This window comes from Ovis canadensis, chromosome 14 (genome assembly GCF_042477335.2).
Source record: "Ovis canadensis isolate MfBH-ARS-UI-01 breed Bighorn chromosome 14, ARS-UI_OviCan_v2, whole genome shotgun sequence".
Classification (NCBI taxonomy): domain Eukaryota; kingdom Metazoa; phylum Chordata; class Mammalia; order Artiodactyla; family Bovidae; genus Ovis; species Ovis canadensis.
The window spans coordinates 14,883,426-14,898,930 of record NC_091258.1 but is presented as its reverse complement, the minus strand read 5'-3'; the positions used below and the strand labels follow the sequence as shown (position 1 = coordinate 14,898,930).

The 15,505-nt window shown below is 51.6% G+C and overlaps 1 protein-coding gene across 10 annotated transcripts in view; it reads right to left on the bottom strand.

Annotated features, from left to right (window-relative positions):
* Nucleotides 1–3,367: 3,367 nt before the first annotated feature.
* The window catches only part of ST3GAL2 (ST3 beta-galactoside alpha-2,3-sialyltransferase 2), a 48,694-nt gene continuing 36,556 nt past the window's right edge, over nucleotides 3,368–15,505 (bottom strand). For all 10 annotated transcript variants that reach the window (XM_069549563.1, XM_069549564.1, XM_069549556.1 and 7 more), the window contains 5 exons: nucleotides 14,694–14,887; nucleotides 8,513–8,692; nucleotides 6,969–7,014; nucleotides 6,591–6,710; nucleotides 3,368–5,754 (listed from right to left, as the gene is read on the bottom strand). In XM_069549563.1, the coding sequence (XP_069405664.1) occupies nucleotides 5,581–5,754; nucleotides 6,591–6,710; nucleotides 6,969–7,014; nucleotides 8,513–8,692; nucleotides 14,694–14,887 (714 nt within the window). In that variant the 3' untranslated portion in view covers nucleotides 3,368–5,580. The remainder of the gene's footprint in view (nucleotides 5,755–6,590; nucleotides 6,711–6,968; nucleotides 7,015–8,512; nucleotides 8,693–14,693; nucleotides 14,888–15,505) is intronic.

Here is a 15,505-nt window from a genome sequence, read left to right as displayed (position 1 = left end):
AAACACTGCTCTCATAGAAAGAGAGGGCAGATTGGTGCTTGCCAAATAGGAGGGGGAATGGGTAAAGGCAGTCAAAAGGTATAAACTTCCAGTTTAGGATAATTAAGCTCTAGGGATATAACGTACAGCATGGGAGCTATAGCTAACAGCACAACACTATAAATCAACTATACCTCAACAAAACTTTAAAAAAATGTATCAACAAATTTGGAAAACTCAGCAGTGGCCACAGGACTGGAAAAGGTCAGTTTTCATTCCAATCCCAAAGAAAGGCAATGCCAAAGAATGCTCAAACTACCACACAATTGCACTCATCTCACATGCTAGTAAAGTCATGCTCAAAATTCTCCAACCCAGACTTCAGCAATATGTGGTCTGTGAACTTCCAGATGTTGAAGCTGGTTTTAGAAAAGGCAGAGGAACCAGAAATCAAATTGCCAACATCTGTTGGATCATGGAAAAAGCAAGAGAGTTCCAGAAAACCATCTATTTCTGCTTTATTGACTGTGCCAAAGCCTTTGACTGTGTGGATCACAAGAAACTGTGGAAAATTCTCAAAGAGATGGGAATACCAGACCACCTGACCTGCCTCTTGAGAAATCTGTATGCAGGTCAGGAAGCAACAGTTAGAACTGGACATGGAACAACAGACTGGTTCCAAATAGGAAAAGGAGTATGTCAAGGCTGTATATTGTCACCCTGCTTATTTAACTTCTATGCAGAGTACATCATGAGAAACGCTGGGCTGGATGAAGCACAACCTGGAATCAAGATTGCCAGGAGAAATATCTATAACCTCAGATACGCAGATGACACCACCCTTATGGCAGAAAGTGAAGAGGAACTAAAAAGCCTCTTGATGAAAGTGAAAGAGGAGAGTGAAAAAGTTGGCTTAAAGCTCAACATTCAGAAAACGAAGATCATGGCATCTGGTCCCATCACTTCATGGGAAATAGATGGGGAAACAGTGGAAGCAGTGTCAGACTTTATCTGGGGGGGGCTCCCAAATCATTGCAGATGGTGATTGCAGCCATGAAATTAAAAGACGCTTACTCCTTGGAAGGAAAGTTATGACCAACCTAGATAGCATATTGAAAAGCAGAGACATTACTTTGCCAACAAAGGTCCGTCTAGTCAAGGCTATGGTTTTTCTAGTGGTCGTGTATGGATGTGAAAGTTGGACTGTGAGGAAAGCTGAGTGCTGAAGAATTGATGCTTTTGAACTGTGATGTTGGAGAAAACTCTTGAGAGTCCCTTGGACGGCAAGGAGATCCAAACAGTCCACTCTGAAGGAGATCAGTCCTGGGTATTCTTTGGAGGGAATGATGCTAAAGCTGAAACTCCAATACTTTGGCCACCTCATGCAAAGTGTTGACTCATTGGAAAAGACTCTGATGCTGGGAGGGATTGGGGGCAGGAGGAGAAGGGGACGACAGAGGATGCGATGGCTGGGTGGCATCACCGACTTGATGGACATGGGTTTGGGTGAACTCCGGGAGTTGGTGATGGACACGGAGGCCTGGTGTGCTGCAATTCATGGGGTCACAGAGTCGGACACGACTGAGCGACTGATTAGTGATTGGGGCACCATCTTTAAAGAATTCTGGTGGCTGTCATTTGAGGGTCAGTGAATAATGGGATCCCAGCCTAACAAAGACTAGAAAGCCGTGCCTCCTGACCTGAGACAGGGAGGCACGTTTACCACAATAATTCAGTTTGGCAACTAGAGTTCTCACCTCTAAAGATTTGGAACAATAGTTAATTGACCATTAAGTTCCCCAGAAATGAAACAGATGCTGGGGAGCCTACGAAAGTATTGCTTGGTGGGTATAGGAGAGAAAATTCTAAGAGTGCTGGGAAAAAAACCTGAGTCGCAGTGATGGGAATTTTTAGCTTTTTACTCAGTTCCCGGACCTAATCAGGCCACACACCTGGAGCTCTTTTCAAGCAGATCTCAGGGTCGTTTGTGTAGCTGTTGCTTTTCCAGGAGTCACCATATGCTAGCTTTGAGACCAGAATGCCAAAGCAGTCCACTTTATTATGAGAGTTGGAGCTTATTATGGCTGAAGACAGATGGAGCTCTGGTTCAAGTCCATTTAATGGTGGGTCCAATGAGACCACAGATTCATCTTTAGGTAATTTCCTTAGTTCCAAAAGGAAAGAGGGATATTTACTACCTGGCAAAATCACTGTATTGGCAACCAGACCCATGGGGGTAGGGCCTAATAGATGTCCCTGGAACTATCTCCAACATAGTAAGTCAAACTCAATACCACATTCCAGTAGGGTTTTCCGACTCTGGTGCTGCCATCCAACTTGAGTTATGGAAGAATTGGTGACTTCTTCCTCATCCCATTCACTCGCCATCTGAATTATGGAGAATGACAGTGGTTTATTGCAGTAGTGCTAACTTGTGATTCCTGATATGCTATCTTTGCTGAATCAAAGCAATGGAGTCCATGGGCACCATTAAAAAATAAAAGGACATAATTTGTGAGGCTCAATCCTGGAGGTAACATGTACAACATCTGGAGCGCTGCTCCCACCAAGGACAGTGACCCATAAGACAGTGGCTTTGAGTGGGGCCCAGACAAGAAACAGTTCTTGGCAGTCCTGGCTACGTGCATGTCATCTGGACACTGGGCCTTATGACTTGGGCACATGCTCCTGGGGAGTGTCTGTGGCAGAGAACTGTCATATGGAGCCTCTGGCAACCCCAAATAGAACTACAGCTCAGAGACCTGCAGTTTCAGAACAAACCCTCCAGCGCTTCCAAAAAGCGGTGCCCTCCTCCACCAACAAGTATCTTCCATTTGAAAAGTCACTCAGCTCTCTCTGGGCACTGGCAGAAACTGGACAGCAGGACACCAAGCTGAGTGCAGACTCTGAAGAGAGCCCGTGTGAGCTATCTCATCCACCAGACGGCAGAGCTGGGCATTCCGACGCATGACGGGAGTTACAGTCAAGTAGATCCAGACAGCCTAAGGAAACGGCAGTTACCTCAGATGCCTGTGGCACCGTCTCCAGCCATTTTGCCAACTCCCTGCCAACCCACACCTATGGCACCATGGGAAGTTGAGCAGAACCCAGAAACAGAGCAGGGAAAGCCCCATCCTGGTGCCTGTGGGGTCTGCATGCTGCCCTGGGCCCACACAGCGGACGGTGGTGAAGGCCGCACTCCCAGAGGGCACAGCTGGTGGCTGGGAGGCTTCATGTATAAGGGATGGGTGCCTGGGAGTCGTCCCTTCTCCACTTCACCACCCCCTCCCAGCAATGCCCCCAACAGTCTTCACCATTACTTGGTCACAGCTTCCCACTGACAGATACACCTTCTTACCACCATCAAACACATTTCAAAATGAACAAGTGAATATACAGCTTTTTATTTTTAATTCAGAAAGAGAAAGGGAAGAAAATAAAAAACATTTGCTTAAATAACTATTGTAGAAAAGAAGATCTGGGCTGGGTGCTGGGACCTACCTCTTCCAGAACGGGGATTTATTAATGTTCTAAACAAAACAAAACCCAAACAAAAGGAACAACAACAATAAAAGAAATAAATTATTCTGCTCAATACTGTTTGGCATAATTGCATTTTTTCATCTCTTAAACACTCAAGAGCCTCTTTAGGAAGCACTGAGATGAGACTGGCAAGAACAACTGGTCTTGACTTTCTAAAACGATGGGGAGGAGGTGGTGAAAGAGGTGTTCCACTAAAGGCCTCACTAACCCACCCCCATTCTTCACTCCTCCTAATTTTGGAATCGGGAAGGGTCAGACTCACGCTAAGTTCTCAATATATTAACTTTTAGCAGGGCGCAATGCCCCCCCACTAAGCCTCTAACATACTCCTCTGCTGGCTCCTGTTCCCTCAGCCAGCTGCAGGAACTATACCAAAGACCAGGAGGCTGCCGAGCGGTATCAACTCACTAAGAAAGGGTGATTTCTATGTTTGTTTGTTTACTGTTTTTTAAGTCACCGGGAAGGGGGATCCTTTTAGTGGTTTGGAAGCTTCACAGAAGCCCTTTTCCCCTCCTACACTCCCCCAACCTTCAAGCGTGAGAATACCTTCAGCAGCTTCCTCTAGGATTAAGCTGGGTTCAGTCATGCAAGTAGCTTCCAGCTGTAACCTGTGGTTGTTAGCGCTGCAGCCCTTCTAGAGCTGGAAACGGAAAGAGGGTCAGAGGGAAAAGGCGCAAGGTGAGCACAGGGAAGGGGATATGTGGGCAGAGGAGGAGGCATGCAAGGGGCAAGTCCACTCCTCCCCAGCTATTTGCATGGCCAGCTCAGTATCTGAAAAGCATCTTTGTTGGTCAGCCACCCATGATAATTTCAGGTTAGCTAAATCGTAAGCCTAAAGCAAATTCCAACCCGGAGCAAGAGGTTTCCTCCTCTTTTGGGGGGTGACGGGTGAAGGACCAGACAGCTGGTCTCTTCTCCAGCCTCCTGTCCTACGTGCTGCTCCCTCTCCCTAGAGGCAGCCAAAGGGGGTTAGGGCGGGGAGCTGCACTGCCCTAATCACAGGGCAATCCCCCCAGAGCAACAAGTGGCCTGATGAGGAGACCCAGGGCCTAGGGAGAGACACTGAAGAGATTGTGAGCAAATAATAGGGGCCGAGGGCACACGGAGTGAGAAGCACCTGACATCTGATGCGACGGGGTTTCCTGTCTCCTGTCCTATTTCTTAACCTGTGTTTCAGAGTTGAGCCCTAGGCGAACTTCGCCCACATAGGAAGGGGTGCACACAATCCTAGTTTTCTGGTGAGACACTAAATGCCACGATCAGAAAGGCCATCCCACAAGGCGGCCAAGGGTGGGAGGGGAGGAGGCAGGAGAGGACCCACGTGCCCTCCAGATTCTCGCCGCATTTCTTTGGTGGGTTTGCACTAACCCACCTACGCCTGACCGAGCAAAGAAATGTGGGTCTAGTTCTCTAGGCGGTCCGGGAGGGCGCTAACTTTCCCCCTGGGGAAAAGAGCGCTCCTCGCCCACCCGAAAGGCGGCCCGATCGCCCTCCCTCCCGCCCCGCGGTCACGGAGCACTCCTGGGAAGGAGAGAGCGAGCCACCGCTGTCCCTCGCCTTTCCCACCGTTTCCTTCTTGGCGCCCCCAGCGAGGTTAGGCCGGAAAGCGACTGAGATGCCTCCTGCCGAACCTGCGGAAGGCATACTTGTCGAAGCCGGAACGAACTCCTACTCCTTAGAAAGCGTGAAATAAAATCCTACCCAAAAGCATAGAGGAATGGGAAATTAATCGGCCGCCAGCCCACCCCTGAAGGCCATCGATTGGCTGAGAAGGGGGGGCCCGACGCCGGAAGTCTTCCTTGAGTTGCATGATTGGCTGGAGACCCCGCCCGCCGGCGGCGCTGATTGGTGCTGGGCCGGGGGAGGCTCCTCGCTGGCCGAGGACGCCGGCGCTCGCTGGGCTGCAACGTGATTGGTCCAGGCCGCGGCGGCGGCGCTCCGATTGCCTGCTGACGCCCGGGAGGGCGCCGCGCCACGCTTAGGTCGCCGCCTGCGGGCTGACCCCGAGTCCCGGCGGGAGCCGCGCGGCGGGGCCGCAGAGTCGCAGCGCGTCCGGGCTCAGTTCCCTCTGTAGACCTCGATCTTGCTGGCCTTAGCCAGCATGTCGATGATGTGCGCCTCGAAGTCGGCGTCGTGCACGCCCGTCTTCCGGAACTCGCCCGCGTACCGGTTATTCTCCCAGTAGTGGTGCCAGTTCCCCCGGCTGTCGGCCCCGAAGCCGTACACGTTCACCTGCGGGGGAGGGCGGCGCGGGTCACTCCACGTCAGGGACCCGGGAGCAGAGGCCGCGGCAGAGCCTTGGGTCGTGGGAGGGGACGAGAAGGGGCCGCGGCGCCCCTACCGAGCAGGAGGTGGCTCATCCGCTGCGCGCTGCACGCGCCTAGCAGACCCGGGACACCCAACCCTGACGCTGAGGACACTTCCAGAGGGACAGGGTTGCTCCCTTCCGGTTCGCCTTTCAGCCACCTTCTGATGACATCAGGAACGCCTGAGTATGGGGCCAGCCTGTCACAGCTCACCAACCCTTGCTAACATTTTTTTCCCCCTTAATGGTGTGTTTTATTGAAAGCTGGTCGGGTACGCAGTATCATACACTGAATAGTTTACTGGCAAAAGGGTGTTCTGGGCATGAGCACTGCTATCCATGGCCGAGTAGCAGACAGAGCCCAGAGATGGGCTCCTTGAATGACTAATCTCCAATTTTGACACAGAATAGGCCTGGGGCCCACAGCTGTGGGAGACCCCATTCTGCTGAAACAACTACAACACTGTTCCACTTCATTTATGGTTATTCTTTCTTTATAGCAAGTAATATCAATTATGGTATTCAATTTCCTTTTTAAATAAATTTAACCTTTCAGTGAACTGATACCAGATATGGTAAAATCATGAACACAGTAAGTTTGGGAAATGCAGATCTATACCCTGCAGCCCAGAAATAGGGGGAATGGAAGCCACTTAGTTCCTTCCTACAAAAACACATTCCTCGATGCCCTGCTAAGCCCCAACAAAGGCTGGTTCCCTCTCCCTTGGGTCCTACTATGTTATCCCCAGACCAGGCTACCCACCTCATCACACACATGCAGGGCAAAAAAGAGTACCAGCATCCCAGTGGAAGGGTACCGCCCATGGTGCTCTGTCCACCTGTCATGGATGTACTTGAAGAAGGCTGGGTTGTAGATCTGGACCTAGGAGGAGAAAATGTAATGAGCACACGAGGGCTTCTGGGGCCTGAAATCAGGCCAAGCTGTGACCAGTTCCTCCACACGTGCCAGTAGCCAGAGGTCCTGCAGCCTGTGTGGGGGGCGGGGGAGGAGAGTCAGGTATACCAGCAGGTGGGGACTGACGGTTCTGGAAGGGCACTGGGGGATACCTGAACCACAGGACCAGCACAGCGTGACTCAGGTCTGCACTATTTCCACTGAAGTGGGGAGGTGGAAGCTTACCTTCTCTTTGTCCACTCGAAGGAAGGACTTCACTGGGGCATAGGTGCTGCAAGCAGAAAGAAAAATAACGCTGAGCTGGCTCCATGCACCCAGAGATGCCTTTCCTCCCGCTGAGGCCCAAGTGATGATGGCCTCATGACAGGCTGCCCTGCTTCCAGACTGCTCTCCCACTGCACATCACTGAAGCTCCTTGTCCAGAAACCTTCAGTGGCTCCCTATGTTCTCCAAGATAAAGTAAGGCTGGTTTAGACAAGCACCAGGGCGTTCCATAACCCAGCCCCAACTTTTCCTCCCATGACTCTCTGCTGTGAAGTCTCCCCTTGGGTTAGCCCATCTCTGCACGCCCAGCATGTCTGTGCTCGGAACCTCTGCCCACGGCAGCCCTGCCGCTACTGTCCTCACATTAGGCACACATCCCTGCTTCCCTTTAGTCATGGTGCCTGCAACCTATGCTCCCATTTCTGAGTATCCATGGAACTTAAACTCTACAGCACTTATTTTAGCCCTTTGGACTCCCAAACAAAAGTCAGAAAACTGCAACTGCTGTGTTTAAACAAATATACGGTGAAAACAGGCAAAGGTGGAAGTAATCCAGCTGTCCAATGGACAGATGAATAGGTAAATATGATATATCCACACACCAGAATACTATGCAGCCTTTAAAGGGGATAAAACCCTGACACAGGCTATAACACAGATGAGCCCTGAAAACATGATGCTACTGAAATAAGCCTAGGCAAAAGGACAAACACTGTATGATTCCACATGTATGAAGTACCTAGAACAGTCAAATCATAGAGACAGAAAGAACAGTGGTTATCAGGAGCTGGAGGGAGGAGGGAATGGGGAGTTGCCATTTAATGGGCAGAGTTTTCATCTGAGATGATGAAAAAGTTCTGGAGATGGGCTGTGGTGAGATTTGTACAGCCATGTGAATGCACTTAATGCTCATGAACTGTGTGGTTAAAATAGTATTTTATGTTACACATACACATTTTTACACACACGTGCACACACAAAAACCTCAGTGAGACAGAGTAGATTAGTGGTTGCCTAGGGCTAGGGGTGGAGGGAGTGGGGGTGATGAGTAAGGGTACAGGGGTATCTTTAGATTATCTTCATCTTTGGAATATGCATGTGTTCTAAAATTACTTGTGATGGTTACATAACCCTAAACCCTGTGCATATACTAGAAGCCATTGAACTGCACTTTAAATGTGTGAACCGTATGGCATGTGAATCATATCTCAATAAAGCTGTTAAAGCAGAGCTGACAGGAGCCACCTCCTGCAAAGGGAGCCTGGAAAGGTATCCTTCACCTCTCAAACACCAGTAGGCTGGCTGCCACCATGCAGGAAGTGGCCCCAAACCAGCTGTGGACTCAGCTAACCACCATTTGGCACCATCCCTACTGCTGCTTCTCTCCTCACCAGCCTCTCTTGGCCAAAATAGTCAATGAAAGGAATTCTAACATCTGGCCCCTAGACAGTTCCTCCCAAGGTGGGGCAGCCCCCGTGTCCCACTTGCAGCCGGCAGTGGCTCACAATCGGATCTGCCCGGTGGACAGGGCGCTGGCGATCCACAGGAGGTCCAGGGCCTTGAAGGGCACCAGCACGAAGCTGACGTTGGCGGGCAGGTTCTTGGCACTCTCGGGGTACATGAAATGGTGCGTGGTTCGGCTGCCGACATCCTGCTCAAAGCCCGCGGTTGGTGCCTGATTCATCCTGCGGGGACAGGAGGGTGGTGAGAGAAGACACCGACAAGGAAACTGGTACAACAATTCTAGAAGACAGTTCGGTGCTGCCCGTCACACCGGTAAACAAGTGTGCACTTACCCAGCAGTTCCATTTCCAAAAACCTATCCTGTAAAAATGGCTGCATAAGTGTGCAAAAATGTGTGCAAGGATATTCACTGCAGTCTTATTTATAATAGTAAAAAGAAGAACCAATCAAACAGAGAACCAGTTAATATCAGTACATTTTGGCACATTCATGGAACAGAACAGCATGTAGTCACCAGAATGAATGAATCAGATTTTTCATGTGCTGGTAAGAAATAAGTTTTCAAGAGCTATTCAGTTTGGAAAAAAAAAGTGGTGTGAGGAATCTCACTTCTTTCAACACATGCCTTTCGAATACCTGTGCAGACAGAGGAAATCACAATGCAGAAAAGGAAAACTGATGGAGAAGGCAATGGCAACCCACTCCAGTATTCTTGCCTGGGAAACCTCATGGACAGAGGAGCCTGGCAGGCTCCAGTTCACAGCATTGCAAAGAGTTGGATACAACTTCGCAACTGAACACCACCACCACACAATTAGGCAGATTGTGATTTGGGGAAATAGTTCTTGATGGAAACGTGGCATAAATTGGTGAGTGAAGTGACCTAGTGATATGGAATATAGAGCTTTGTAAGAAATTAAAATTTGTGTACAGAATAATGATTTCAAATATTCAAACAATAAAGTCTGGCTAAAGGGAAAAAGAAGGAAAACTGAAAATTCAATAGTGTGATTCCATTTTTTGTAAAAGAGAAAAAAAAAAGGGAAGGATGGAAAGGGAGAGAGAAGGGAGAAAGGAAGTGAGGGAAAGAAGGGATGAAGGAGGGAAAAAGCTGACTTCTGTATATGAATAGAAAAAAACAGAGGAGTATTAAAATTTTAGGAATGCTTACTCTTGGAGAATGGGATAATCCACTTTTTAACGTGTACACTTCTGGTTTTTCCTCCAATAATGAGCACATATCATTTTTACAATTTTTAAAATAAAAAGACAGCCTTTCACAGAGTACAGCTCACTAGGCTGTTCTGTGCTCTTTTCTAGAAGACAGTGAAGCAAGGTAAGAAGCTGGAGCTCCCTCAGCCCCCAGGCAGACGGCTCAGTTCCGCCAGCGCCCTGTCGCGCACTTTATGTTCCTGTCCACCCTTCTACTCCAAGCCCAGGGGGGAAACCCGGGGCTCCGGCAGTGCCCACCTCAGCCGTCCCGCGCACACGTGCGGTGCGGGGCTATCTCTCCCTTGCTGTCTTAAAAGAACACGGAACCCCAGCATAGTCTCTTCCACCCAGCCTTCTCCTGCCCACCATCGTGTGACACACCAAGGCGGCTTCCAATTCCTCTCAAGTGGTGCAAAACATAGGACCAATAAAGTCAAAGCTTCTTTTGTTGTGAGCATCTTAAAAACAAGTGATCCAGCTTTAAATGCAAACCTGTTGGTCTTTTCTGCTGTGAGAACAGTCTTGTGTGGATCACACTGCAGAATCACACCACCCAAGCGGGCGGCTGTAACCTGGGCCTCCACTGGGGACACAGGGATACGGGAGAGAGGCAGCAGAGTCTCCACTTGCTCTCCCAGCTTTTTGGCCAGTTCAAACATTTCCTGTCCGTAAAGGGGCCAGCAACCCCCAGGTCCTGGGCCTTGCGTCACAGGGGCTCCCCCGCCACCTCTATGGATGGCAGTGTGGTGAGGGTGTGTCCAAGACGCCCCCTCTGCCAATCCCTTGCTGCGCCTTCTGCCTCCCTGGTTCCCTTCCTTTGAGGGACTGGAGAAACCTACGTTTGGGAAACTGACAGTGGCTTGATTGGGAACTAGAAAGTAAGTCCTTATTCTTAGCCACCTTAGTCCCTGTCTGCGTCAAGGAGAAGCCTGGATTCTCTCCTGCAGGACCAGCTGTGCTCTAGCCCCAGAACAAAGATTAAGACCCTGTCCCCTCCCCCCAAACCCAGTTCTTCAAGTTAACTGCCCCTCTGATGTGCTGGCCTTTAGGGTTGAGCGCCCGTCTCCTAGAGCAGCTGAGAAGCCTTTCCTCACCCACTGTGGGCTGCAGCTCCACACGCGCCACTGGCCCTCGTGTCAGCACAGCCCGTCTGGCTCTGGCTCTGCCACGGGGGCCCCGGGCCCGTGAGGAACAGAGCAGGAGAGAGCAGCTGCAGAGGACGCCTTCCTCGGGCTGGTGTTTCTCAGCTGCCTGGGGTATGGAAGTGGGGAGCAGACTTGGGCTGCTGGCACTTAGGCTGGCTGGGGTCTGGGCTGGGCAGGAGCTGGGGTCAAGGTTCACGCTTGTGAGGACCCAAGAAACACACCTCCTCTCATTGAAGATGGAGAGGCCCAAGCTGGCCCTGCAGATCAAAGGGCTGCAGCTGCCCTAGATGGGCCCTGAAGACCGCCCATCTGCCTTTTCCAGGACTCAGCAGCCACAGCTGTCATGACACCCCTCCTGTCGCCCAGGATCGCTGCCTCCCAGCCTCAGGTCAGCCCTCCTGGGGAGTCTCCACCTCCCTCGGTTGCTCCCCATTTGCTGGGCAGGCAGCCGCTTCCAGAAGTCTGGAGATGAATGGAATAAGGGATCTAAAAAGATGTTTCAGAGCCTCCAAGGAAAGGGAAGGAAGTGGCATGCTTCTGGAGATAGCTGATTCATTCTGGAGAAGCCAGGTCCTAGAAAGGGACCAGGGCAGGATGCAGAGGATGAGCTGGATTTCCGTGACTCCAGGGAGAAGCTTCTAGAGTTCTCTCTGTCTTCTGCCACTAGAGCACCCGGAGCAGGATGCACACATGGGCATGCTCAGGCTTCAGAGTGTGGGCGTTCAGTCCTTTCACTCTTTCACGTATTCACAGTGAGCCGACCATCTGCACGCGGCTGTTCGAGGAGCTGCGGATCCATCTGCTGGCCAGCTGAGGGGGACCAGCTCAGCTCCATCTAGTCAGGGGGGCTCTGGAGTCAGAGGGGAGGAGGCAGCAAGGGGAAGGCGTGGGGGCTGGGGGCTGGGCAGAGCCATCCGCTCACTTTAGCTCAGCTCAGCCCTCCTGGTGGGGCTTTCATCCACCCTGTTTCCAGGAAGGGAGGCCTCCCCGCTGGTTCCAAACCAAGACTTGCCTATAAGCAGTCACTCTCCATTGCCATCTAGCTGCTTCCACAGACCGGCTGAAAGCCACTCCTTCCACAAAGAGATGGGCATTTAACTAGTTTGGTGTGGGGGCCAGGCATATTTTTTAAAGCTTCCATGTAACACTAATAATGCTCAATCAGGGTTGACAAATACTCACCTACAGAAAAACTCAAATCTTTATCTGCAATTTCATATAAGTAAGTTATTGATACTTCCATATTTATCATAATATCTAACCATTTTACTCAACTGTGTTATTAATTCTACAAGCTTGTTGGTTTATTCATATTATCTATAAGTAAATTTTTTTTAATCCTGTGCACAATTGCCACTTTTGCTGTTCATTCCTTGCTTTACTTCCTTCCTAACTCTGAGAATTATGTTAAATAATGCTGCAGAAAATATCCTTCTTTTCCACTTGATTTTAATAAGAGTATCTTTAGACCTGTCACTATTGAGGGTTTTTTGGTCATTGATATGGAATATATGTTAAGAACCCTGGAGAAGGAAATGGCAACCCACTCCAGTACTCTTGCCTGGAAAATCCCATGGATGGAGGAGCCTGGTAGGCTGCAGTCCATGGAGTCGCAAAGAGTGGGACACGACTGGGTGACCTGACATCATGACACCCACAAAGAAATTGCGGTGTCAGTCCATAACACCCGCCTCCTAGCCTGGTTCCTGTGAGGGAACGTCTGTGAGTCTCTCTGCCTGACCAGGACCAGGTATCGCCCAGGTCTGTTGCAGCAGCCACCTGTTTCTGCCCACTGTGCTCCACTCCCTGGAGCTTCCCAGCCATCCCAAGGGGCATGGTGAAGCCCTGCAGGAGGTGGAGAGGTCCTGCAGGCAGCACCTACAGGCGCAAGAGAGCCCTTCCCGGGCTTCCCAAGGGTCCCACGGCTGCTCTGAGGCGCTGGCCGGCCACCTGTCCCCCATCTCAGCCACCGTCTGAGGGGGAGAGGTCCCCTCCGGCTCCCAGCCTGCCTCTCTTGCTATCTGGGTGTTAGCAGCCGGAAGATGGGGAGGATCTCAGGTGGCTCCAGGGGCCTGGATTTGAATTAGCAGCCCCCTCTCCCCTCCACTCTTAGCATCTGTCCCCGCCCTTAGCATTCCCCCTCTCCCTACTCTTAGCATCTCCCCTCTCCCCCTACTCTTAGCATCCCCCCCATCTCTTAACATTCCCTTCTCTCCCCTACTCTTAGCATCCCCCCTTTTTCTCTCCCCCCTTAGCATCCCCCCTTTTCTCTCCCCAACTCTTAGCATCCCTCCTCTCCCCCAACTCTTAGCATCCCCCCTTTTTATCTTCTCCCACTCTTAGCATCCCCTTTCTCCCCCCTCTTAGCATCCCCCCTCTCCCACACCACTCTTAGCATCCCCCTTTTTCTCTCCCCACTCTTAGCATCCCCCCTTTTTCTCTCCCCCCTTAGTATCCCCCTCTCTTCCCCATCTTAGCATCCCCTTTCCTCTCTCCCCCTACTCTTAGCATCCCTCCCTCCCCCACTCTTAACATCCCCCCTCTTCCCCACCCTTAGCATCACCCCCTCTCTCCTCCCCACTCTTAGCATCCCCCTTTATTTCCCCCCCACTGTTAGCATCCCCCTCTCCCCCCCCACTCTTAGCATCCGCCCCCCTCCCTCTCTCCCCCGAATCTTAGCATCCCCTCTCTCTTCCACCCCCACCGCTCTTGGCATCCCTGTCTCCCTCTCTCTCTCCCACTTCTAGCATTCCCCTCTCTCCCCAACCCCCAACGCTCTTAACATGAGCAAGGTTTTGCAAGGACTGTGGAAAGCCTCAGAGACATATTGCTGCTTTGGTGTTGCTATGGAGACAGCAACAGTTTCTAAGACAAAGCCCTTCCTTCCGCCTCCTGTGAAATCTGGTCTTTCTCAATGCTCATCCTAAGAGATGCTTACTGAAAACTGGCATTTTCAGAATCTTTATTCTCAGGGTTCTCCCTCCACCCAGGAGTGAGAGGGCAGGATCCCCCACGCGGCATTTCCTGCCCCCACGTCTCGGGGGAAGGCGGAGAACACAGAAGTTCAGGGGCAGCACAGTAGCCTGTATCCGGGTCACAAGTCCGCCTCTAGTCCCTGCTCTCCTGCCCAGGCTCCCTGCTCTGTGTCTTTGTCTGGAATGCATGCCCTCCCAACCCTTCTCTTCTCCTCAAGGCTGAGCTCAGATGTCTGCGGAGGGAATGAGCCCTTGTACAGTCTAAATGCAAAAAGGTAAAGGGTCAGGGATGAGGGCCCAGAGCAGGCAACAACAGCTCCTTTTTCTGCCCAGGACACCCCTCTTCTGTCAGTCTGCCAGACGGATCACCCACAGTTTTTGGGGCTCACACTCCTGGCCCAACAGCTAAGGGGACCAGATGGGTGAAAGGACCTCTGGTGGCAGTTTTCACAAGACCTGAGCCAGGAGTCTGATTTTAGCTCTCTCCAGAGGTATTCAGAGTTGGAAGCTGAGTACAGGCCTCAAGCAAAGTTTAGAACGGGAATTGTGTCTCTTCATCCACAGAGGACAAGATGGTTGGATGGCATCACCAACGCAATGGGCCTGAGTTTGAACAGGCTCCAGGAGATGGTGGAAGAGGGGGAAACCTGGCATGCTGCAGTCCATGGGGTCACAAGGAATCGAACATGACTGAGAGACTGAACAACAATTAATTCACCTCAGAAACAAAAGCAAGACACGTGAGCTTGTCATGGAAGATTCTGGGAATCAGGGTCCTCCAGGACCCCCAGCAGCTGGCAATTCCTCCCACAGCTGGGCAAGGCCAAGGAGGCCAGCGCCCCCTCCTGGAGGCTTGTCCCGTATCCAGCTGTGGGGTCCCTGGGACTCACCTCATGATGAAGTTGTGCCCGTCCACGTCGGGCCCATAGCCAGAGCCCCGCAGGTTGCCCGAGTTGCCCACCACGGCGCAGCGCCGGCACTGGCGGGGGTCCCGGAACCGGTAGGGATTCTCGCCTGGCACTATCTGGAACAGCTTCTCCAGCACCTCGTTGGTGTTGTGTGACTTGAACTGCGGCTGCAGCATCTGTGGAGGAGAGGGAGAAAACAGAAAGAGGGGTGCAGGGAGGGTGGAGTGAGCAGGAGGCAACTCCTGCTTGCTCCCCTCGGCCTCCAGGGTCCAAGCTGTGCAGGTCTCCTACTATCGTGGGGCGGGAATCCTCCCTGAGCAGTGAGGACACTCCTGTCATTCAACAACACAGCGGTGTCCAGACTCTCAGGAGCAGCTCTGCAATATTGGCCGGACTCAGGGGTCAAGGCGCTATTCATCCTGTTCTTCAGGGGTCTGCAGGCCTGTGCCACAAAGTAGAGAGGCCCCTGCTCTGCGGTCCTCTCCAGGCAGCTGCTCTAGAGTCGTTCTGAATGCAGTTAATGAGGAAAGTCTCAGGGGAGCTTCAGGGACTCATTCACAGTCAGCCTGCAGGGGGCGCCCCTGGGACTCAGCCCGAAGCTCCAGGCGAGATCCAGGAGAGACCTGGAGTCCTCAGCCCTGGGGAAAAGGCTCTTAAGAGAGCATAGATATTCCTCAGAGTCAGAAGAGCTGGAAAGAAACTGGTCCCTCGCCCCTCTCGCCACCAGTGATTTTGAAGACTGTAAAATGAGGCCAGGGCAGCGCTTAAACGCCACGGTGCCAGACAGGTAACAC